General features: G+C 42.2%; 2 protein-coding genes across 5 annotated transcripts in view; one reads left to right on the top strand and one right to left on the bottom strand.

Moving 5' to 3' along the window:
- Nucleotides 1-2,695: 2,695 nt before the first annotated feature.
- Nucleotides 2,696-11,124, bottom strand: LOC146438638 (uncharacterized). Of its 3 annotated transcripts, none has more exons than XR_014851872.1 (3): nt 10,612-10,798; nt 5,738-5,913; nt 2,696-3,657 (listed from the first exon to the last, which is right to left on the bottom strand). XR_014851872.1 is itself a non-coding variant. In XM_085059506.1 (3 exons), exons 1-3 carry the CDS (start codon nt 10,978-10,980, stop codon nt 3,600-3,602), a joined length of 543 nt encoding a protein of 180 aa, XP_084915632.1. In that variant the 5' UTR covers nt 10,981-11,124; the 3' UTR covers nt 2,696-3,599. The 3 variants fall into 3 exon arrangements, 2 of the variants coding, with proteins under 2 accessions (XP_084915632.1, XP_084915633.1); XM_085059506.1 differs by lacking the exon at nt 5,738-5,913 and adding an exon at nt 9,495-9,580 and having other exon boundaries at nt 10,582-11,124; XM_085059507.1 differs by lacking the exon at nt 5,738-5,913 and having other exon boundaries at nt 10,582-11,108.
- Nucleotides 10,825-22,677, top strand: part of CTNNA2 (catenin alpha 2) — a 448,404-nt gene continuing 436,551 nt past the window's right edge. For both annotated transcript variants that reach the window (XM_085059503.1, XM_085059504.1), the window contains exon 1: nt 10,825-10,960. The gene's annotated coding sequence lies outside the window, so the exon portion shown is untranslated. The remainder of the gene's footprint in view (nt 10,961-22,677) is intronic.

Genomic DNA, 22,677 nt, shown 5'->3' on the forward strand with positions numbered 1-22,677 from the left:
GTTAAGGTCTTAACTGAACAAAGGGAGGATCTTGTGGCAACTTTTGCTCGCTCCATTTCCACCATTGCTGCTCATCCCCTTAGGTGCTCTGTTACATCACATTCAGAGCATGTTTTTTCTTTTATTCTTTTTGTTACACAACCCTGAGTTGTGGGCAGTAACCCAGAGCCTCCCTCCTATCACCAGAGGCTCCTGTTGCTGTTGTAAGTTTTTATCAGGAGGCAAACCAAGGAGCCAATACACAGCATCACCACCACCACCACCACCATCATCATCATTGCACTTTTGCAGCACTGAAGATGAAGAGTTTAAGACAATTCCTGATTTATATATTTTAGAACACATCCTGTGGTTATTGCTCTGGGCTTCCAAGGTCAAAGGATATGACAAAATGCAGGATTTGGACCCTTTTGCTGTGTTAGCTCCTTCTGTACCCTTGGGATTTTCCTTTAAGAGGTACCCACGTTGTAAATGCAGGCTACATAAGCCTTGACTCACTTTTGGGGAAGAGATGTTATTATACATTACCTTAAAAGGCTCTTAAGATATTTTTGGCCACTCAATACATAATGAAAATATATATTCAATACTTTAATGCAGTGTACTTCTTAATATTCTAAATGGCTCAAGGCACCACACTCACATTTACTTTTAGATAATGCTCATTTTTTTCTGCTTGTTTACATGTCTTCTTCGTAAATCATTAGTAAGATTTTTAAAGCATTTACACTGTTAAATAAATCACAGATTTGAGCTACTCTGACAGCTTTTTACTGTCAGTTGGTAAGTTGAGAAATTATCAGTAACACACAGTTGAGCACCTCGTGGGATGCCCTGCACTGGCCACCCACCTTCAGAAAATCAGACACTGCATGGTAAATTTTGCTTTTTTTGTTGTTTCTTTCCACATCTTCTAGAACATCTTTGTTTTGCTCTTATGATGACTCTGCTCCCTCAAATGTGATCATCCCTAGTGTAGCAATTATAGATATTCTTAGTATTTGTGTCTTTTCTCCTGGTGCATTTATACCTGTTGAGTGTTGATCCAAGTTGTGTTCCACATGCTGACTCCCAGTTTTACATCTATTTTCCATGTCTAGGACCCAGCTGATTGTATGATGGCTCTGAGTGACAGCAGAAATCTCTGGACATGCAAGCTCACAGAATCCGTCTGTATACTCCCAACACGTGCTGACACTTGAGAGAAAAAATATATAATAAAAAGCATCTAAAACACGTTGTTTTTCCACTCCCAGCACAAAGCAGTGCAATAACAGACACACCTAAGTGTGTGTTCCAGCAAGTGCTCTGTCCTCGAGCCAAATATCCTTTAAGAGAGTCAGGGACCTCCCATAAAACACTTGTTTTCTCATCAGCTTTATATAAATAAGCAATTTCCCAAGAGCACTTTCCATTTTACTCCCTATTACTCCAAACTCTCCCAATCCCATAGGCATTTATAACCTGCTAACAGGAAAAAAAGATTGAAGCATTAAAATAAAAGTATGAAATAAATGTATCTTGGTCCTTCAAGTCAACTGCAGGAGTTGTATTAATGTCAGTGTATGGGGGGGAGGAAAGAGTGAGGTTAGCTAGATCTTGAATATAGAAAAAAACCCAGGAGTTTTTCTAAAATTTCATTTTTAGGAACACTTTTTATACGACTCTAACATCCCACCACAGTTGTATTGACCATCTTTCTCTTCCATTCCCAACTGCTTTACCTCTCTGAGACAGCTCCATGGCTTGGCGTGGAAAAGAGCAAGAGAAAAGTCTGTGTTTTATTTCTTTCAGCATAAAGCCTTTCACTATGTGCTGAAAAAATACAGGTAGCACTGCCTCCTGCAGTTCCTCATCTCCCTGATCATAAATCAGCTCTTTTCCAGATGCTTTTTCAGAATATTCCACGCCCTGTCGCTCTTATTTCAGTGTGGTCTCTGGTTATCTTGTTCCTTGCTTTGGGAAATTCCCTTTTCCTTCTTTCTTAGCAACTTGTGATCACCAGAGATTAACTTCCACTGATCAAATTATTTCCAGTTTCTTGACAAAATTAATGTTTTTGCTGCCATGTTGTAGTTCTTGCTTCACATTTTGAGAGACCACAGCACAAACCAACACAGATGTCAGCCAGTCTGAGGAGATACAATCGATTATCTATGATTAAATCCATGATTAACTTATGTATAGGACACATCTGAGTTAATTTAAGGGAGGAATATATATTAATTTGAATTCAAGAAACTGCTTTAACTGTAATTCAGCAACTTTACTGCCACACACAAGTGAATTCTACCTTTGGAAACTTACACTTCTTGTCTTCTGATGTAAAAAACCCCAAAATCTGAAAACACCCAGTCCTTTCAATACCTCTGAAGGAAAAGACTCAGCTGCCAATTTGGTAAATATCCCCCATAAAAAGACACTTTTTTTTATTTACAGTGGTCCACCTGCAGAAAATGAAATGAATTCCTTATGTGGGATTTCATCAGTGATGTCTGCATGATAAATCTGTGCTATTTTTATGTCTTTGCCTTTGAGAGTTCACCTGATTCTTATTTACAAAGCACTAGATGCAATTCCCTGTGCCCACTTAGATTTCACTTATTTTACCACTGAAACAAACCCCAGAACTGATAACATTTTCTGGCAATGGCTTGTACCTTTTGACTTCCAGTTCAGAAACCACTAGAAAAGGTTTAACCAATGTTAAATGGCTTTTATTTTTCAATCACTGTTATACAGAGCAGCAAAGTCAATTAAACTAAGAATACCGTATCTAATGACATTACTTATTTATAAGATTAAAGCTATGTCCTTGTGGGTTTATGGTTATGCAGATGTAAGTTAGAGAATTTGAAATTAGCCGTCATCTTGACTTTGGCAAAGAAGTATTTTAAAAGAGCTTGGAAATTTTTTGTTTGGACAGACAAACGGCTTCATTTTGACATTGATAATACAAAACAAAGCTAAAAGACTTGTGGGAACTGTCATAGCAACCTGTTTGGATTTAAATTGCCAAAATTCTGTTATGGAAATCACTCAGGTTTTATAAAATATTTGATGTAGTTTGCATGAAGAAATCATGAAGCAGAATGGATCCTGGCTTCCCGTCAGACAAACACAAAAACAACTTCTTTAATGAGGACAGGGCAAAGGAGTGTGATTCAAAGGGCTCATGATTCATTAACACGTTCAGAATAAAGAACACCTGAATTTTATGTTGCTGTATTGTTCTGTAGGTGAGGAAAGATTTCTTAGTTGAAGTACATGACCTTTAGCAGAAAAAAAGGGTTGACCTTTCTAAAAGGCTTTGTAATTTAGGTCAAAAAGTCCATTAAAATTCAACAAAATTTCAGCTTACAACACACTGGTCATCACCAGTAGTAGCTCTTGTCATCAGATGTCTGTAATTTAGTTTCTTTCTTGATTTTTTCCACTTTTTTTAACTTACAGAAGCTGCTCCTTTAGAAAAATTAGCTTTCTATCATTTTCATGACTCATCAAGGCCTGAAGCAAAAGACCACAATCATCCACAGTCTTTTCATTTGTGACGCAGACCATTAACAACTTCATTAACTTTCTTCAGGCCATGTTTCAGTTCAAAGTCTCTTGTGCATTTTTACAGGAGTTACTGGAAAGATGCATCGTCTTGGGCTTCTGTCAAGAGAAAAAAAAAAGAGGAATTAGAGAGTTTACATTCTTCAAGATGAGGGAAATAATTCCTGTAAACATTACTGTAAGTCAAACAAATCTTGATCACTGCTTTGTGCTCACAAGATAGAAAATGCATTTGATTGCATTTCTTCTCATTAAAAAGTGTTTAGCAAGCAATATATCACAGCCATCTGCTTTAACCCTTAGTTAAGGACAGAGAATCATTAATGTAATGCAAACTAGAAATGATAAACAAAAATAATTTACAACCCCAAATTTCTAAACCCAAGTTCCTTGTTCTACACCTAGTTACCTCTAGACTACCAAGGTGCAATATCTATATTTAAGACATAAATAATCCCTGTCATGTGTTGTCCACTAGAAGTCTCATAAAGGCAACAGGAGTTTGTATACTAACACCTGAGAAAGGATCAAAATTTAGATCAAATTTCAATGTCATTGAAGAAAAGCACTGGGATTCAGAGGAGGAATCCAGCAATTCTCATGTGGATGAGCAAGTACTGGAGAGCTTTCCATCCCACCTCACCTGCAGAAAGCACAGCAGGATGGAATAATGGAAAAAGCAGAAGGTTTGAGGGCAGTAATTTCCCTGAAGTGAAGCAAATCCATTGGCTATTCCTTTCAAGACCAGAGTACTTCATGAACTGGATGTGCAGCCACGGCAGCACAGGAACCCTTCTGCTCCTCACACTGACGATTCTGAAGTCAATCTTATTTTGTGACAGTTATTAAGATCTGGATATTTATCCTTCTCCCTATGCTTTTCCTTGGCTGGGAAAAGAAAGGGATTCTAGGGACAGAGAAGTTCCAGAAGACAACTTTAACTAGTTCTGCAAAGGCATGAGCCAAAAATACATCCTGCAGCTCTTAATCTGTGCACCTTCTGCCTCCTTCCTCTGCCACCTCCTGTCCCTTCTCTCACACACTCAGCCCAGCTCCCTCCTCCTCCTCTGGTGTCTCTCTCTCGCCTTGCTCTCCACCCTGGACACAAATTCTATGCACAGATGAACCACACTGAATTACAGCTTGCATCATCATTGTTTACCTCTGACAAGTTTCCTTAATTGAGCTCCCCAGCAAGAAAAAAACTATTCTGGCATTGCGTGGGCTTCCCAGACATGGACAGATTTCCTGTTGTTTTTGATGCAGTGTGCAAACATAAGAAAATAGAACTTGTTTTCCAAGGAGCTAACAACATCAGCAGCACATAAGACATGAAGTGTTTACAAACAACAGATGGGAGACAAACAGCTCGAAGGTGGCGGTCAACATGGGGAGCAGCACTCTCTGCCTAAGTGCTGCTTGTCTGAGCAAGGGCTTTGTAGGAAAAAGAAGAGCTTTAAGGAGAGATATGAAAAGATTTTTTTCTGGTATGTGTACAGTTAAGAAAGGTTTGAGGTAGAGAAACTGAGGCAGCTTTAAAGAAGTCAAGTTGGTTATTCAACGAAGGAAGTGCTGAGAAGATATATTTTCCTGAGTCTCAATCTTTGAGATAGAACACATTCATTTTATAAATGTGAGAAAGAGAAGTTAGAGCATTTGAATTGAATATTCCAATGTTGATTCAACACTCTCTGAATATATGCAAACCTTCTAAACCCTTCTTTTCCTACCTTCCCTTCAAAATACAGAGACCCAAGGAATCTGCTGCACAGTGCCCTTCTTACAATTAAAGGGTGAGAGATGAACTTCACAAACACACAACCCCTGGTCCTGCTGATCTGTGGCATCCACTGAAATACAAAGGAAAATTTTAACAAAATCTAAAATCTGATCCAATGATTTTGAGAAAGAACCATTTAAGGAAAAGGCCTTAGAACAGCCTGCTATGGTGGGCATTGATCTAGTCCAACACCAGCAAAGAGCAGATGTATTTTTTGTGTTTCTTTTGAATTTTTCAAGTCAACTTTCTGAAAGCAGAGAAGGTATCTGCCCCATCCCCTCTGGCTTAAAAAGGTGGATAGACAGACCCCCTGTGTTTTCTTTCCAAACAAACTGCATCTGCTACTTGCCTGCAAATCACTTCAGGGGTCTGAGGCAGGGAAAGGTCCTGGCAGCTCACCTGGCAGGTCCTTTTGAGGCAGATAAAGGGGTGGCAGAGGGCATGGCATGCAGGGACCTCTGTGTCACACCACACCTTGCAAGTGACTCTTCATACAATATCCAGTTTCAAGGAGCTGCAGGCTGGGAAGGCTTCTCTGTCCTGCTCATGCTGACAGCCAGCACAGAAGGGTCTCACTGCACAGGAAAAGCAGGAAATATTTGCAACCCAGAGCTCAGAAAAAGTCTCAAAAATCACACAGCCAAACCAAAATACAGATACCCAAATGTGCTCAGGTGTGGGGGATGATTTTAGTCAGTGCCTGGGTATTTATCTGCACTCAGTCAAATCCAAAACGTAATGTCTTATACAAGGCACTGAAAGACCTTTCTTGCTGACAATCTCCTTTCAGCACAGGTAGCCAACTATCTAGATTAAAGCAACAACCTGTTAGTTGCTTTGTCTTTAAAGATCACTGAGCCTAAAAGAAGCTTAAAGTATTCCAAGTTCCACCTGCAGCTTTCAAAGTCTGATTTAATTGCTTAGAGACAGATCCTCCTCAATTTCTCTCAGATATTAGTTAACTGATTCTTTTCATTAAAAAACCCTCACTAGTCTTAGTTTCCCTGTTTGCCAAAATTCTCTTTTTCAATAAAGCACAAGTGTTGTACAAATAGGAGCAGGCATTCAGGATTAGGTGGTGAAGAAAGTCCATTTAGACACAGAGGTATTGAGATAATAACATAAGATGTAAGAACTCAAAACAGTTCATGTTCTTGAAGCAAACAATCAAAACGGTTTTCAGCAATAATCTCTCTCGGTGTACAAGAAAAGTTCTACAACAGAAAAGACGAGGAAAAAATGTGGAGGGTTTTTTTGTGTGTACACAGACACAATGCTAGACTTTATGCTGGGGAAAGGGGGGTAATTCCTGCTGTGGTATTCTCACAGGAGCTAGATGTAGAGATAAAAGCACAGTTTGTAACACTTCAAGAAGCAGACTAAGCTACTGTAAGACTGAAAACATGTCAAATATTAGGTCTAACTGAAGAAGCTGGTATTGTAGAGAACTTAGATGCAAGGAAAATACAAGAAAACAGAGGGAAAAAAAAAGATAAATTATGTGACAGGTATTATAGCAAAAGCTAAACGTCCCGTTAAACCAAATGTGAGGAAAAAAGGAGACAAATTGATGCTACATTAAAAAGAAAAAAGACAAAAAACAAGACTTAGCACTAAGAAATAATATTGTGATTACATTTATAAAAAGTATCAGATTAATTTCAGATCTAGCCTCAGTGTAAATTCTTCTGGTATGCTGGAAAAGATAAAGGTTTTAGATTGTTATCCCCATTATCAATGTAACTTTGTCAGAGAACACATGTAATATGTAATTTTATGGAGAAAACCTGCATCTGCTGGATTTTATTGGCACACAGAAGAAAATGATTTCCAATACATTATATGATGCCAAGGTACCTGCTATATAATGTTGTCATTAAAAATTAAAAAAAAAAAAAGAAAAATATTCACTGGTGATTTACAAAGTCAATTTCAGATCTCTCTGGGCATCAACAAACTACAGGTTAATATTTGAACAGCCAGATGGCTGTGTGCTGAAATTTGCTATGTGATACCCTTGCAGCCAACAATCTGCCTACAAAGCCACAACTCCCAATGCAGAGTTCCTTGAGCAGAGAAACTTAACTCCCCTTGATTTCCTTCCCTTGTTATCCCAGGGATCACACAGCTTTGAGTTCTTCAAAGAGGAATGCACTGAGAGAACCTGAATGCTCCTTCTGCCACAGAAATCCTGCAAAATGCCTCCAGAGCTCACAAGGCACCATGGGTTCTCCTGTGATTCCACCTTCTGGCTGGCCACACTGTCACTACAGATCCAGGTCCTGCACTGATGTCTTTCAACAATGATCCCAAACCTTCCCTGATGGCTTTTCCATCACTAACGACTCCTAGTCTATGTGGGGTGACTGGGCACAGTCAGAGGGCTCATCTTGCACAATAACCCACTTAATAATTGGATTCTATATCATGACAGACAGTTCCACAGTTGACAAAAATCCACAAAAAGCGTCCATGCATATTTCCTTTAAGCAGAATAGTCCTTTTGTCCATCTTGCTAATGCAGCTGTCCAATATTTCCAATGCTATGATGATATTTCTTCTCTCCCCCTAGCTGGATGTTGGCAGTGAGAGATTTCATGGAGTCAGAAGCATTTTTTTGGAATTGTCAGTTGGCCTCCCTTGGCTGGTATGAGCTACGTTCACTCAATGAGCAGCTCAGCAGCTTATCTCAGTTTTTAGTAAACAGTGGTAACAAATTCAGTTCTTGTCCTTTTCTTTGAGACAGTGATTAAAAAAAAAGTTGATTTCAAAAATCAGTTAATAACCCAAAGGAAAGAAAGAAATGTCTAAAGAGTGCACAGAGCCTCTTTCAGCACCATGAAAAAGTAAGTTCATACAGCTCCTCCAGATTTTCAGATTTCTGTGTGGCATTCTGGGAGATCTCTTAGCAACAGTCCAGCAATCCATGTCTTCTGTCTCAGAAAAAAGTCATCTGGACTAGGGAAGTAATCTCGTTTATTCCTCCAATTGACAGACTTTAAACAAAAACATATAAAGACAGCTGAATGAGTCCTTAGATTCAAATTTACAAGAGATGTATTTGAAGCTTCGATACTGGTGAAGGGGAGAAATACCATTTTTCATAACCGTGCTTATTTGCTATTTGTGGTCTTACATGTACCCTATAAGATCATTTCAGTTAGATGCCTGGAGGAACATTTAGCTGACATTCAATTAGCAAAGTAATGCATGGTGATAAAGCAATAGGTAATTTACCATGTTCTGCTTGGGAACATTCCTTGTTTCCATTAATATTCACAATAGACTAGCCATTTGCAAAGGAAGGCACTGCTCCTACCCAGAAGAACCAGCAAGCCAAAACATTTGGATTACAGAAATGTAGGCAAGAAACAGAAGCTCTGTAGATAACAGTTTCCTAACATCACACGGCTCCATTTAACAGGGTGGGAAGGACAATAACAGTACCTAGAAAACCAATTTGGTGCCACCTGGAAGCCTATTAAAGACACAAACTAAATACCCAGTTTGCCTTGCACCAACAATTTACATCTCATCATAAAGGGGGAGGTCAACCATTGTCTCTGTTTACACTTGCTATTGTGAGGTTAAAATAATTCAAAGTATTTCTGTACACTACTGACTGTGACTACTTCCAGCGACATGGCTGCACCAAGTATGTGCCATGAAGCATCTGGTCACATTTAAATCCATATTTAAACAAGTTCCTGCCTAAAAAATTTTTTATCCTCTCTTCAATCCCTGAGAGAAGGTTCTTATGCAGCTCTGTTCCTCACTTATTCACTGCAAGCATGAATATAAATCCTGAATATATTTATATATGGGAAAAGAGAAGGAAAAGACTGGGAACTGCCACCTCTACTTGGGGCCTAACAGGCACCTGTAGCACTAACATCATTCCCTCACAGCCTGAAGCAGGGAAATTGTTTTGGAAAGATCCCTGCAAGCCTAAAACTGTCAAGAAAAGGTAAAAGCGTGGCAGGACTCCTCCCCCTCCCCTCCTTGATGCCTGTGAGTTTCCGTAGAAGCCAGGGAAGCAGATGGATGCCACAAGAGGTGCAAAGGATGCCTGGAACAGCAGCTCGTCAGTGGGATTGGCACTGCCTCGGCACGGCAAAATCCCTTGGCGACACCCACACGGCACAGGGATCCTCACCGCTGGGGTCTGCAGGACTCGGGGCTCAGCGGGTTGGGAGCAGGATGGTGGCAGCTTGTTCTGTCCAAAAGTGACAGCAGAAGGTGCTGCCAGTGCAGTGAAAGAAAGGAAGATTGGTAAGATGAGCAATACAGTTGAAATAAGGGGAAGATAAAAGTGAGAGAGGACCAAACCCTGGTATTTGGTGCACAGAATCAGCAAATCACAGAATCAATTAGGTTAGAAAAGACCTGTGAGATGTTCGAGTCCAACTATGACCCAACACCACCATCTCCAGTCTTTCCTCCAACACCCCCAGGGACAGTGACTCCACCACCTCCTCGGACACTCCATGCCAATGTCTAACCACCCTCCCTGGGAAGAAATCCCTCCAAATGTCCGATCTGAACCTCCCCTGGTGCAGCTCAAGGCTGTTCCCTGGGAGCAGAGCCCGACCCGCACCTGGTACACCCTCCTGTCAGCCAGGGCTGCCGAGCACCCAGGTAAGACAAAGTTTTCACAGATCAAGAGAACAGAACCGACGCTCATGCAATTGCTCCTGACGGTCCATGCTCACCAAACCGACCTTCTCTCACAAAGCACCCGAGGCAGCACATGGGACCATGAGAGGAGCACCCCAGAGACCCTGCAGCTCCTGCAGCTCGCTGTCCCTGCGGCTGCCACAGCTCCCAGCGCTGCCCTGGGCCGCCCGGCTGAGCCTGGAGCGCACTGCCGGCACTGCCTTCTCAGAGCCACCGAGTGCTGGAAGGACACCCCGAAGCCAATCCAGTCACACCCACCTTCCACTATCCCATTGCTCCAAGCCCATCCAGCCTGGCCTTGGGCACTTCCAGGGATGGGGCAGCCACGGCTTCTCCGGGCAGCCAGTGCCAGGGCCTCACCATTCTCGCGGGGAAGAATTTCTTCCTATTATCTAACCCAATCCCGCTGTCTTTCAGCGTGAGCCCATTCGCCCTTGCGCTGTCACAACCCGCTCTCGTAAACAGCCTCTCTCCATCGCCGCCGTGCCTCCCCACCGCCCCGAGCACCGCCCGTGCCCAGGCCGCGTCCCCCGCTCCCGCAGCCCCGAGCCCGCTCTCAGCCCCACCTGCCGCGGCCGAGCCCGCTCCATACTCACGGCCGGCCGCGGAGCGGGCAGCGGCGGCAGCGGGTCCATCCCTCTCGCCCTCCCTCGCCGGCAGCGCCCGGCGGCGCAGGCGCGCTGCCGCCTCCTCCCCCCGTGGCTGTGGCGGGGCGGCCGCGGCGGCAGCGCCCGGCTCCCCTTAGAGCCCAGCGAGCGCGGCTCGGGCCGGCGGCGCGGCGGGAGGAGGGAGCGAGGCGAGCGGGGAGGCGGGGACCGGGCGAGGAAGCCGCGCCGCACAGCCGGCCCGTCAGTGACCGGCGCTGCTGGGGAGGAGGAGGAGGTGGCGGAGGAGGAGGCGGCGGCGGCGGCGAGAGATTCTCCCACCCCCACCCACCGAGCTGAGGTGAGGCCAGGGCAAAGCATCCTCCTTTCTTCCCCTCATCCCTTCCTCCCTTTCATCCTTCCTCCCGACCTCCTTCCTTTCATCCTTCTTTCCTTATCCTCCTTCCCCCTTATCTCGCCTTCCCCTCATCCTTCCCTGCGCTTCCTGGTCCTCCTTTCCTTTCTTCTCTCCTTAGCCACCTTTCTGCACTCCTCCCCATCCCCCAGGCTCCCTCTCCCCGTGCCCACATTTCGCACCCTTCGCATATAATAATCTTGCTTTTTTTTTTTTTCCCCTTTCCCTTTTTGTTTTTAAAAAAAAAGATGCAATTTCAATTCTCGCGCAGTGAAAGACCGGGAGAGGGAAAAAGACAGAGTCGGTCACAGAGATAATCCCCCCTCCTATAAAGAATGGATTTGAATTAATGGTCATTTTGTGGTGTGTGTATTATGGCAAGAGGGGGATTATATTTAGGGAGGAAAACAGAGGGTCAAAGGTGTGTTGTTTCACTTATTCATCTATTTACCCACCATCACTTCGAGGTGATACCTGGCTCCGTATTAAGTATTTTTTTGGGGGGGGGGGTATTGTTTGAAATTATTCTCCTTTCTTCAGGCGTCAGAGGTTCCTTCCTCCCTGTTCTCCATCCCGCTGTGCATCGCTGTGGTTCGCAGCGCCTGCTGCGAGCGGAGCGGCGGGGAAGGGTCGCGGGGCTGGGCGGTGGGCAGGGGGCTGCGGGCACCTCCTCCATCCCTTCCGCAGGCCTCTCCGGGCTCGGAGACCTTCCCAGCCCTTCCGCCGGCTTCATATCCCACCCAGCGCCCAGCCCGAAAGGTGCCAGCTCCCGGCGGAGGATCTGCGAGGAGCGAAAGTTTAAAGCGTGGCTTTGTCTCTGCGTGGAGCGCCGGGGATGGCGAGCAGCCGGGTGGATGCTGGCTGGGAGGCGACGGCAGCCGGAGCAGCTCGTTGTGTGGCTTCTTGGAGTGGAAGAAGTTTTGCTCAGCCATGGTGGTGGTGGTGGTGGTGGGGAGCTGCCAGACTTCCCTGGCTGCCGTGCCCATCTGGGAGTTGGCGCTGGGGATGCTTAGGGGAACATCCGTGCGCCAGGGGCTCGGCAGAGAAACTTTTATCCATATTTACGGTGGGCTGAAGCGTGGGGTGGCAGATGCTTCCTTCTCTGGAGGTTGGAGGGGTGAATGCCCTCCCTCGTGTCTTGCTGGTTGCATGTGGTGCTTGGGTTCTTTTTAAGGTGATGCTCTGTCACTTGGTGGTTGTGTTTCTCTCCTGTGCAGTGGCAGAGCATTTATGTGATTGCGAGCGTGCTTCAGACTATTCCAGCCTTTCCAAGCTTCCGTTTGCTGAACTGGGAGTTAGTTCATACTTCACCAGCATTGATACGTTTCAACCCCTCTGTTATTTTAGAAATCCACAGATAGCACAGGAGCTGGTACTACAGCACAACTATCAGCCCGAACATTTAATGTGTGTGTTATACATTACCTTGGCATGTATTCCTTAAAAATGTTGGACTTGTCAAGATTGCAGTGAGTGCTGTGTGTGTTTTGGAGTACCAGGTAGATGAGGAGCATAAACAGTGCCAGGCTCAAACGGTGCTGCTGATGCAAACACCAGATTTTCCTGGCTTTGTGGCTATTGCAATGCTGCTGGTTTTCCTTTTTACCTGTAGTGCCTGTGATTGATACCATTCATTGTATCAGGCTTTTTGTGCTCCGGGTCAAACAGGATTCTTTCTAGAGGAGAGAAAGTACTGATGCGAAGGGTGAAGTTCTGCACTCAATTGTGTAAATGCTTGTTTACAGAAATACCACCTCAGCTGGGTACCAGAGAGCTGTAATTCCATTAATGGGCTCTGCTGATGACAGAAGCCTCAACAGGAAAGCTCCAGTGTCACTCGAGCCCTTACATGGAAATACAACTGTAATTCATGCAGATTTTCTGAAAGCTCTTTTAATATTAATGTTGAGCGTGCATGGTACTACTGAGATGCCTTTGAAGCCCTGAAAACCAAGAGTATTTGTAGGCTGAGGCTTTAAAGCCAGAGGAAGCAATTAGATCTTCTGCTCTGACCCCTTGACTGTTGTAGTCAGTTGGATTTTATCCAGTTACTCTTAAATGCAATAACTTGCATTTGGCTGAAACATGTTTTCCAGAAAAATTGGAATTTTGATCGGAAGACAGTAAGAGGTAGAGAATCTGCTGTTTATTAAGTTATTTGGCTTCGGCTTCCAGTCACTGGTTAGTGATGTGCCTTTCTCCACTATGCTAAAGAACTCAAAGTATTTTCTTACCATGGAAGTATTTATCTGCTGTAACCCAGTATTCCCTCTCTTTTCTACTTGAAAAAACAAGTGAACTGAAATTCTTTTAATTTGTCACTGCATGCATTTTCCTCACAACTCAGTTTCTGGGGATTGTTTTCTCCATATCCACTTTTTCAGCATTTTTATGAAAACGTGAGCTGGATACAGTACACCAGAGCCTTGTCTCAGGAGTGTTTTGTGTGTTTAAATATTACCTCTCTGTTGTTACTCTCCTGCTTCTGCATCCCATTTACATATTAAACCTTCATTTGCAGCCCTGCATTTTGATCTCCTTTTCTCTGGGTACTCTCACTGGGTCAAACCCTTTGCAGGACTGTGTCTTTCCACAGGAGTTCATCATTCCACAGACTGGCATGTGTTTTCCTGATTGCAGCTTTATAACTTTGTACGTGGCTTTTTTAAATAACATTTTGTTTCTAGCGTTGATTGATTATACCCAACACTCCTGATGGCTTTTTGGAACTGATTTATCTCAGTTATGTAGCACTCTATCAATTTATACTTGTGCATATTATGTCATGATTTATGGTGTAGACTTAGAAGTAATTGAAAAGGAGTTTTGTGGTAGTGGCTCCGCCTTTGGGGAGCTCCATGTTCATCTGAGTTATGTTGTGATGAGCTCTTCTTAAAAGCTGTTCCTTTTTCTTTTTGAGATGTCACTTAACCAGTTCTTCACCAGTTCAGTTGGTTCTGTTTTGTTGTCAGGCTCTCACAGAATACTGCACCAAGTGCCAGAGAAGTTTGTATGTGCAGACAGATATTTCTGCCAATTGGAAGTTTCAGTCATATCAAAGAATAAAACCACAATCTTTTTAGAAAGTCAGCTTTCATCATTTTACTTCCTAGTATTTGTTACAGAGCTCTGATGTATCAGTTGAATCCCATATAATTTTCCTTAAATTATTGTTTTGTTTAGGACTGCCATTGTTCTAACCTTCCTATGGTTAGAACCACTGTCTCACTGGGTTTTTTAGAGCATGGTTGTAACATAAGTGTTTATTCAGAATTCTGGATCTTCCCCAGGATTTTCAGAATTCCCAAATATCCATGTTGGTGGGACAGAGAACTCTTTGGACCCTTCTGAGAGTGCTTCTCCATGGTGACCTTTGGTTGTGCTGACTGAAAATGTTTATTGTGAAGTAATACTGTTTTAACATTGTACTTGCAATGGGATGAGAATGTACCTATTCTCATGAGGTACCAGCAAATCATCAGCTTCTTTGCACATGCAGGATTACTTTTGGAATGTGTCTGCCCTTTTGCACTATTGGTGTAGCTCAGAGTCCCTGTTTAGCACCACACCTGTGTGACTGCTGAGATTGCTTTTGTTCCTACACTTCCTCCCCCCCGCTTTTTTTCCTCTTGCCAAGAAATGTCTTCATCCTCACCTATTAGTTTTTTACACCTACTGTTTCAAAATGTATGAATTTTTTATCCCTTAACACTTTTCTTCTTGTTACATATGAATTATAACCACAGTATTTATTGAAATCTGTTTTGTGGTCAAATTGTAGTAGTTATGACAATGCCTTCCAGGTATTACATGCTGTCTGAACACACCAGCATGAGATTTTTATTTTTTTTTTCTGTCTACAGTGACAGAACCACATTTTGTTACACTTTAGATGAGTAGGCTTTGCTTTTAACACAGCATATTTCAAAGCTTGGCCAAAGAAACCTGACTATTCACTTGCTCCCTAGTTTGTTCACAGGTGTACAAAGCATGGGAGAACTTTGAGTTTAGATAGACTATCAAATGGTCATGAAAAGATGAAGGGCAATTACACAGAAATAATCATAGAATCCTAGAATGGTTTGGGATGAAAGAGACCTTTAAGATCATCCAGTTCCACCCTGCCATGTTCAGGGACACCTTCCACTGTCCCAGGTTGCTCCAAGCCCTGTCCAGCCTGGCCTTGGACACTTCTAGGGATCCAGGGGCAGCCACAGCTTCTCTGGGCAGCCTGTGCCTCCCCACCATCACAGGGAAGAATAAGTAAATAAATAATACAATATGCAGTTGGAAATAAGAAGAGCAACATACAGAAATAAAGAGTAGCAGCACTAACCTGTTAATGATTAGAGTGGCATGCTCAGGATTTATTTTGATGGGAGTTTTTGTGGCTCAGGTCTGTAGGAATTGTTCCCTTGGAGCTGATTTGAGGTAAGATGCAAGAAGGAGATGTAATGAAAAAGACCAGAATGGGAAGGGAAGGTGAAAGTGTCAAAAAGAAGGTTGAATTTCAGAGGCTGGGTGACAGCAACTTCCTGACTTAGACAAACTTGTTGATTTTGTGTAAACACCACATTTGTGAGGATCAAGTGCTGCAACTGACCAGTGTGAACTTTCTCTAGGCACAGTTTTCCAAGCCAGCAAGGGGCTGCAGGGAGCAGGAGCAGCTGAGGCTCTTGTTCCTCTGTGGAGCTCCAGTACTGACAGGTGAGATCTTCCCCTGGGTCAACAGCACCTGAACCTGACTGGGAGCAAACTGCTGCTGAGTCCAGCAGTGTTGGAAAGTAAACAGGATTTTTCAAGACTACTGTGACAAAAAGGTTGAAGAAGTGACAGCAAAGAACAGAAACCAGATTTTGGCCTGTTGAAAAAAGTGGTTGGTAACTAAATTAACAACATTGTAAGTTCCAGTGCCCCCGACATAAGAAGAACATGGAATGTTTGGAGCAAGTCCAGAGGAGGACCAAGAAGCTGATAAGGGGACCAGAGCATCTTTCCCATGGAGACAGGTTGAGAAAGTTGGGGCTGTTCAGCCTGGAGAGGAGAAGGTTGTGTGGAGACCTCACAGCACCTTCCAGTATCTGAAGTGTCTGCAGAGCATCCAGAGTGGGAATCTTCATCGGGAGCTGGAATGACTGCATGAGGAGTGATGGGTTCAAACTGAAAATGGAGAAATTTTCGTTAGAAATACAGAAGAAATTCTTGGCTGTGAGGGTTTGAGGCCCTGGCACAGGTTGCCCAGAGAAGCTGTGGCTGCCCCTGGATCCCTGGCAGTGTCCAAGGCCAGGTTGGACAGGGCTTGGAGCAGCCTGGGATAGTGGAAGGTGTCCTGCCCATGGCAGGAGGATGCAACCAGATAGTCTTTAAGGTCCCTTTCAGCCCAGTCCGTGGTTCTATTCTGTGATTCTAAGTTACTCTATTCTAGCTTCTCACTGTCTTAGAGGAATTCATCATACATCTAAATATATCTCGGAGTGATAACACTGTTGTATCAAGTCTTTGGTCGGGCAGGCTCAGCGCTCTACAGCTGTAAATGAATTTTGTATCAGGTTTCTGGATAAAAGCTCTACATCTCAGTTTTCTCATGGTTTCCTCAGTATCACACACGAGCCACTGAGAGAGCAGTGGTATCTGGTTCCAAGCAGTGGCTGGATACAAAAAGGCTTTCGTGGATGTTTCCAAACAGTAGGATAGGTTGAAGTCATATTTATATAACAAAAGATCAGCTGCTCTCAGAAAATGAATTGTTGTGACCATCACTCACCAGCACAGTTGGTTAAAAGGCAGGATTTCATGTTCCTTGTGTTTTGAATCATTTTCTGGTTTGGCATGGAACAAGCAGGTGGATTTTTAAAAGGCCAGCAAAATGAAAATGCTTTCCCCTAGTAGGACTATCCCTGTTCCCCCAGCCCCCATACACATCTTATTGTTTCAGATGTCTTGTGCTGTCATCAGAGAAAGCATTTTGACTTGGTAAGGGTAGGAGGAAAGCTTTTCCACAGTTTTTCATGGTTTGTGTGGAGAAAGCACACCTTTCCTTGGAATGCTTTAACTCTGCTGAATCAGCATTTTCTGATAGCAGGGCTTTTTTTCTTTGGAATATTTTTTGTCTAGCTGTGCTTTTCAGCCACATCACCCCTTGCATTAGTATTCTGGTACAGAGAACAGTGGAGAGACGTTTTCAACGTTGCAGCAGAGACTGCCCAAGTTTTCAGGCTTCTTAAGTAATGAGAATTACTCAGTTAGGTGAAGCTGAATCCTGTAACATTAAGAACATCTCACAGGGGTTGCATTGGAGAGGTAAGGAAAATAGTCGATTTTGCAGTTATACAAAAGAATTTTGGTGTTCAGGGTATTTTAAAGATGTTTTTGTAGATATTCCAATCTGCTGTTACTGCTGGTGTTCCAGTAATTATTATGTGACATTTCTTTCTCCTGTGGACTTGTCCTTTTCTTTGAAGCTTTGCATTAAAAAAAAAAACCAACAAGCATATGTTACAATATGCTTCATGCAGACAAGAATATTAAAATGGAAGACAATTTGAATGTGAGTGGAACTTAAATTCTGAATACAAAAAGTGGAAGCAGTTTCAATCAGGGGAGGCTCCCAGTTGCCCAGGTGACTTCTGCAAATGGAGCTTAAGCTTTTAAGTTACTTAAAGCTTCTAAATGGATTATTCACTTTGCCCTTTTCTACAACTAATCAACCTTAATTTTTAACACGCTGCTATTTACTAACAAACCCCCACTCTTCTATATTCCATTGAATCTCTTTTTATGGCAATTCTCCATTAAAGCCCATTCAGCCCAGCAGGAGCAGCTGAATCTCTCAATTCTCTGCTTGGAAAGGAAGGATCAATTGGAAATATTCCTTATGTTTTAAATACAGAAGCTGTGTCCATCCTGTGCAGAGCTGACAAAACCACTTTTATCAGTACTCTGTATCTTTTCAAACATCAAAAGAAACTCCAAAAGACTTCTTCCTACAGATTTAACTTTCAAGTTAGACTATGGAGTAAAACACTTAAAAATGGAGTAAAACTTTAGTAAGCACTGGTTTTAGTTCTGTATTAGTGCCATCATGTCAGTAGCAATAATTGTGTCCTTTCCAGAGCATCCACACTAAGAAAAATGAGTAAACTCTTTCAAAAAGAGGCATAAGAATTGTTTGCAAACAAATAATCTGAGGCAGATGTTTTTATCTGATTAGGGATTTTTTTCTCCTTTCCTACCTCTGGAAAAATATTTTTTTGTTTGCTTCTTGGTATAGTGAAATTTCTTCTTTACAGCTGTTCTGTATCTTTAGAGTTAATTGGGAGATTTCTGTCAAAAAACAGTTTCAAATAAATGAATTAATATAAATCAAGAGAATAGGTGTGATATCCTGTCATTAAATATTAACTTTCTTGAATGTTGTTGCATGGTTGCTCTTCCTGATACAAAATGACCAGCTATGATCTATTACTTGTGGTTAATTCTTCATTATATTTATGGATAAACTTTGACAATAGAACCCAAATACTCTTAATTTTCTTTATCTCATGAAAAAATTATGTGACAAAAATATTTATTTCATTCCTTCAAAAATAGAAAAGATCATTACATTTTTTTATTGTGACAGAATATTTCAGTAAAATTAATTGTCGTCTGTGCTTGGTTTTGATAGAGAATTTATCAAAGTGCTTCATAAATTGTTATGCCATGGTTACAAATACTGACTGTTCAGATCACAGGAGACTCTTCAAACTTTTAAAGAAAGCTGTAAAACAGATAACAACTCAAATATGAAGTGAGAAAACTCTGGGATAAGTAGGAGAATAGTTCTTCCATTTGTAAAATATAGGAGAGCTGGTTACTTTATTTCTTGAAATTAAAATCCAGAGGTGACTCTTTAAAATGAAGTTACAGAATAGTAGAGAAACAACTTCCATAAAAGTGCCATTTGTTACCCTTTTTCCTCCCTTAAGGGGGTCAGAGAGAGATTCATATATTTTTCATTGCAGCACATGAGCTCCTTTCTAGTTCTTGCCCAGATAGTCTTCAGTGCTTACTATAATCAAGTCAGAAATGCAAATTTGGAATTACAGCTGCTTAGTCTAATTTTAAACGTCTCTATTATCTCCGTAATCTACATTCCCAGGGCTTGGATGCTCCACAGAAATACTTCTAAGAACAAAAAATTGTCAGGAAGGCCATGAATGAAGGAGGGTGAGGTGGTGCAGGGAGAGAATCAGAATAAATCCACTCTGACAAATGTCCTGCTTGTCTGGGAGCACTGCTGAGGCTGCAGAGTTTGCAGAGCTGTTGTTTGGCTTACATGGGTGGCCCATGCTTACCCCTAAAATTCAAGCTGAATTTCATTCAGTGTGTTTTGGACTTTTGGCCTTGCTAAATATTGTTTCTGGGTCACATCTGATACCTAGCAAAAGGGGGAACATGAAAAGAAAGGAAAGAGAAAAACTCTTTCTGTCTTGTGATTTAATTTTCCTTGCACAGCTCAGGGAGGATTCTGTGCATGGCTAAGGCAGCAAACTGAATCCCTCGATGCATTAATTGCTCTTGCGTGCTAATTGCATCCTTGAATAAAGTTTTTCTTTTTTTTTTCTTTCTTGATACTCAAATTCCAAGCCTTGCATTCAGGCCTGAGCCCAGGGGATCTTGGGTCAGTGCAGGTGATGTAAAGGAAGTGTTCAGGTCCCTTTGAGGAGCTAAGGAGCAGTGGGGACACAAATCCTGGGCAGGATTGTCTTCTACTCCTGCTGTGCTTGGGTGGAAGCCAGAATCAGACCTTACATACATTTCATCATTCCCTCTATGCTTTCCTCATCTTCTAAATAACTTAAGTGCATTTCCAGAGCATTTTCTGCAAGTCCTTTATGGCTTGCCTTGTTCTAATGCTGTACGTACTACCAACTGTATTTTTGTTTACAAATTCAGCCTGAGAACTAGAAGATGCCTGGGGCATCTGTGTTCAGTATTTACCTTCATTTGGCTGGGTAAGAAACAGCATTTTATTATTGTTTTTAATTATTTTTAATATATTTAATTCTAATTTCCTTAATGTGATCAGGGAAACGATCACCTTTCTTCTTGTGGAGTCTTTTCGGAATGCCAGCCAAAGGTATTCAGTGGTCCCAGGTGATCTCAAATGCTGCAGCACAACCTAATTTACATGACAGAGTAGTATGGAAGCATACATTTTGTGCAAACATAGCCAAAAAGCCTTCAGAATTAATGTCTTGAGGTAGTTGAGAAAGCTGAGTGACTGTAGTAGCCATGGTAACTTTTTTCCCTTTTGCTTTTAAGTAGAAACCTTGCTGATTACAAGGCTCAATGTGAGCCTTAAGCTGGGGATCTGCTCAGCAAACTACAAATGTGGTGGCAGCAAAAGGAAAATCACAGATAGCTGGACAGATTCAACACAGGGAGAGCAGCGTGGATTGGATGCAAAAATAGTAGGCTTGCAAACATAATTAGGCTGAGAGCTGTAATTGTGACAGAGATGCTTTTTGGAGGCTCCACGCTCCGTGTTCTCCTTTTTTTTGCTACTAGTTTTAGAACAGTTTTGGCTTGACATGTGCTGAAGTTGCACATCCCCTTTAGCTCAGATGCTGCCAGACACTGACTTTGGACTGACAGATCCTTGCAAACTTGGTTGCATCCTAAGGGTGGAGCCAACTTAACTTTAATTGTTTTTTGGCTTTTGAATTCACGAGAATGATGCTGAGATGCACTGACAACATGAGTGTGTTCAGGTCTCTTGTCAGCTTAATGAGTTTATTTTTGCTGGGTGGTTGACAGTCAGCCAAAAGACAAAAAAAAACTACATAGCCCAAGAACAGCTTCTTGGATGGTTTTTCATAAAAAGATCAGTCAGGAGGATGGGGAAACACTAGAGATGGATATTTTAAATGTCCCTTTTTAAAAATCAGTTTTCCATAATGGTGTAAAAATGGGGATCTTAATTTTGCTCTCTCTGGACCACAAACACTTCAGAGGTGGTGTGAGGTCCATTCTGTTGCCACAATATCCAGAAGAAAAGTTTGTGCCACCCCAAGGGTGCTGCAGGATTTGTGATGCCTAAAGCCTTTCCTGATCAACCCTTGGGAGGTAATCCCCAGTAATTAAACATTTCTTGAAACAGAGGGAGAGTGAGATGGCCTGTGTAATGATTAGGACATGGGTGGGTCAGAGCAATCAATGTTTGATTATACAAAAGAAACAGCTTTTATCCCTGGAGAAATACCACAGGAAGTTTATCAAGGGCAAGTGCTGATTCTGCCCCTGGGATGGGACAACCCTGGATGTCTGGACAGACTGGGGAATGATGTCCAACTCAGGATGTTCTGTGATTCTATAAAATAAGCCATTGGAGTTTAAACACTTCAGGTGTGCTTGAAATTACTGGTGTGAATTGGACAGATTGATTGTATCTCCAAAATTTTGACTGACCTTGTACACTCACTTCTTGGCTCTGCTGGTTTGGATGTTTCTCTTTCATTGCTGTTTTTCATTAATAAGTTGTTTTTCATTGGGGTGCAAGCAAGATCATATAAATGAGGACAAAATTTTGAAGTCACTCCTAAAAAAAAATGTGTTTTTAATAATTTCCACCAAGCTTTAATTAGAAATTGGCATGGAAGTCACCTCTGAGCCATTACAGCTTGGATATAGGAAATATAGGCAAAGCAGAGCTGCTCTGGGAAAGGTACATCACAACAAGACTTTAAACAGTTTCAAGTACTTAGAGGTCTTTTTATTTAGGAGAAAGTATCTTAAAAAAAAAAAAAGTACTGTGTCTGAGCAGATAAACCTCCTTTATGCATTAAAATAAAACTAAAGCACCCATGTTGAATCTGAGCTCTGGTCTTCACGTAATCCTCCTTCTGCAGTAATTTCAGTGCCTTGAATCTGAAATACGTTTCTCCAATTTCAAGAAATGTGCAAAACATGAGGAACTCTTAACAAGGACTGAGTAGAAAGATTTATTTTTCTGGGAGCCTCTTCCAGCACTGCAGATGGTTTCTGGCTGTCTTGTCTAAGGGACTAGTTTGGGTATTCAGATTATGCAAGATTAAATCCTTGATCCTCTGAAATTAATTACAGAATTTTCATCAATGTTGCAAAGCTCTTACCCAACACTTCTGGAGCTGCTTCTGCCTTTGGCTGTGGACTGTGTCTGTCTCTCCTAAGAGTAGCTGGAGCCAGAACTGTGTGCTATTAAAGTGATACAGAAATTGCTTCTATCTCTGGAAAATTCAGATGCTTCTCTGTGTTACCTTACAGAGCTGCTGTGAGCACTGATTGTGTCTCTTACATGCTTTAGAAAGCAAGTGATTTATGTGAGCAGGGTTTTTTGCCACTTTAACATTAAGAAAAAAAATTAGCAGTAAGTGTCTGGTACATCAGCTCTTCTTTGCATCTGATTTCTGAGCTGCTGCAAATATACAATACATGCTGCTCAATCTTTCATTTTAATGAGCTGTTTTTTGTGTTGCTGCTTTAATCTAAAGACTGCTTTTCCTCTGAAGTGAGAAGCTTCTCTTGTCGGGTTGGGACAATTGAAGAAAACATTACAGGTGGACTCAGTTCCCTAAAAATGATGGAGTCACCTTACAGTGTTCAGCTTTGCTCCTCACTTAGGTCATGGGTCTGGTGCAGGT

This window comes from Lichenostomus cassidix, chromosome 4, assembly GCF_008360975.1.
Source record: "Lichenostomus cassidix isolate B80296 chromosome 4, HeHo_3.0, whole genome shotgun sequence".
NCBI lineage: Eukaryota > Metazoa > Chordata > Aves > Passeriformes > Meliphagidae > Lichenostomus > Lichenostomus cassidix.

What these genes read in the sequence shown, in the direction of transcription:
- LOC146438638 (XM_085059506.1), bottom strand. Translation starts at nt 10,980, where the DNA reads ATGCTTTGCCCTGGCCTCACCTCAGCTCGGTGGGTGGGGGTGGGAGAA. An exon ending in AGCGGGCTCGGCCGCGGCAG is followed by an intron (nt 9,581 to 10,581) that starts GTGGGGCTGAGA and finishes CTGCACTGGCAG; the next exon opens with CACCTTCTGCTGTCACTTTT. An exon ending in GAGTCCTGCAGACCCCAGCG is followed by an intron (nt 3,658 to 9,494) that starts GTGAGGATCCCT and finishes TTCTCTTGACAG; the next exon opens with AAGCCCAAGACGATGCATCT.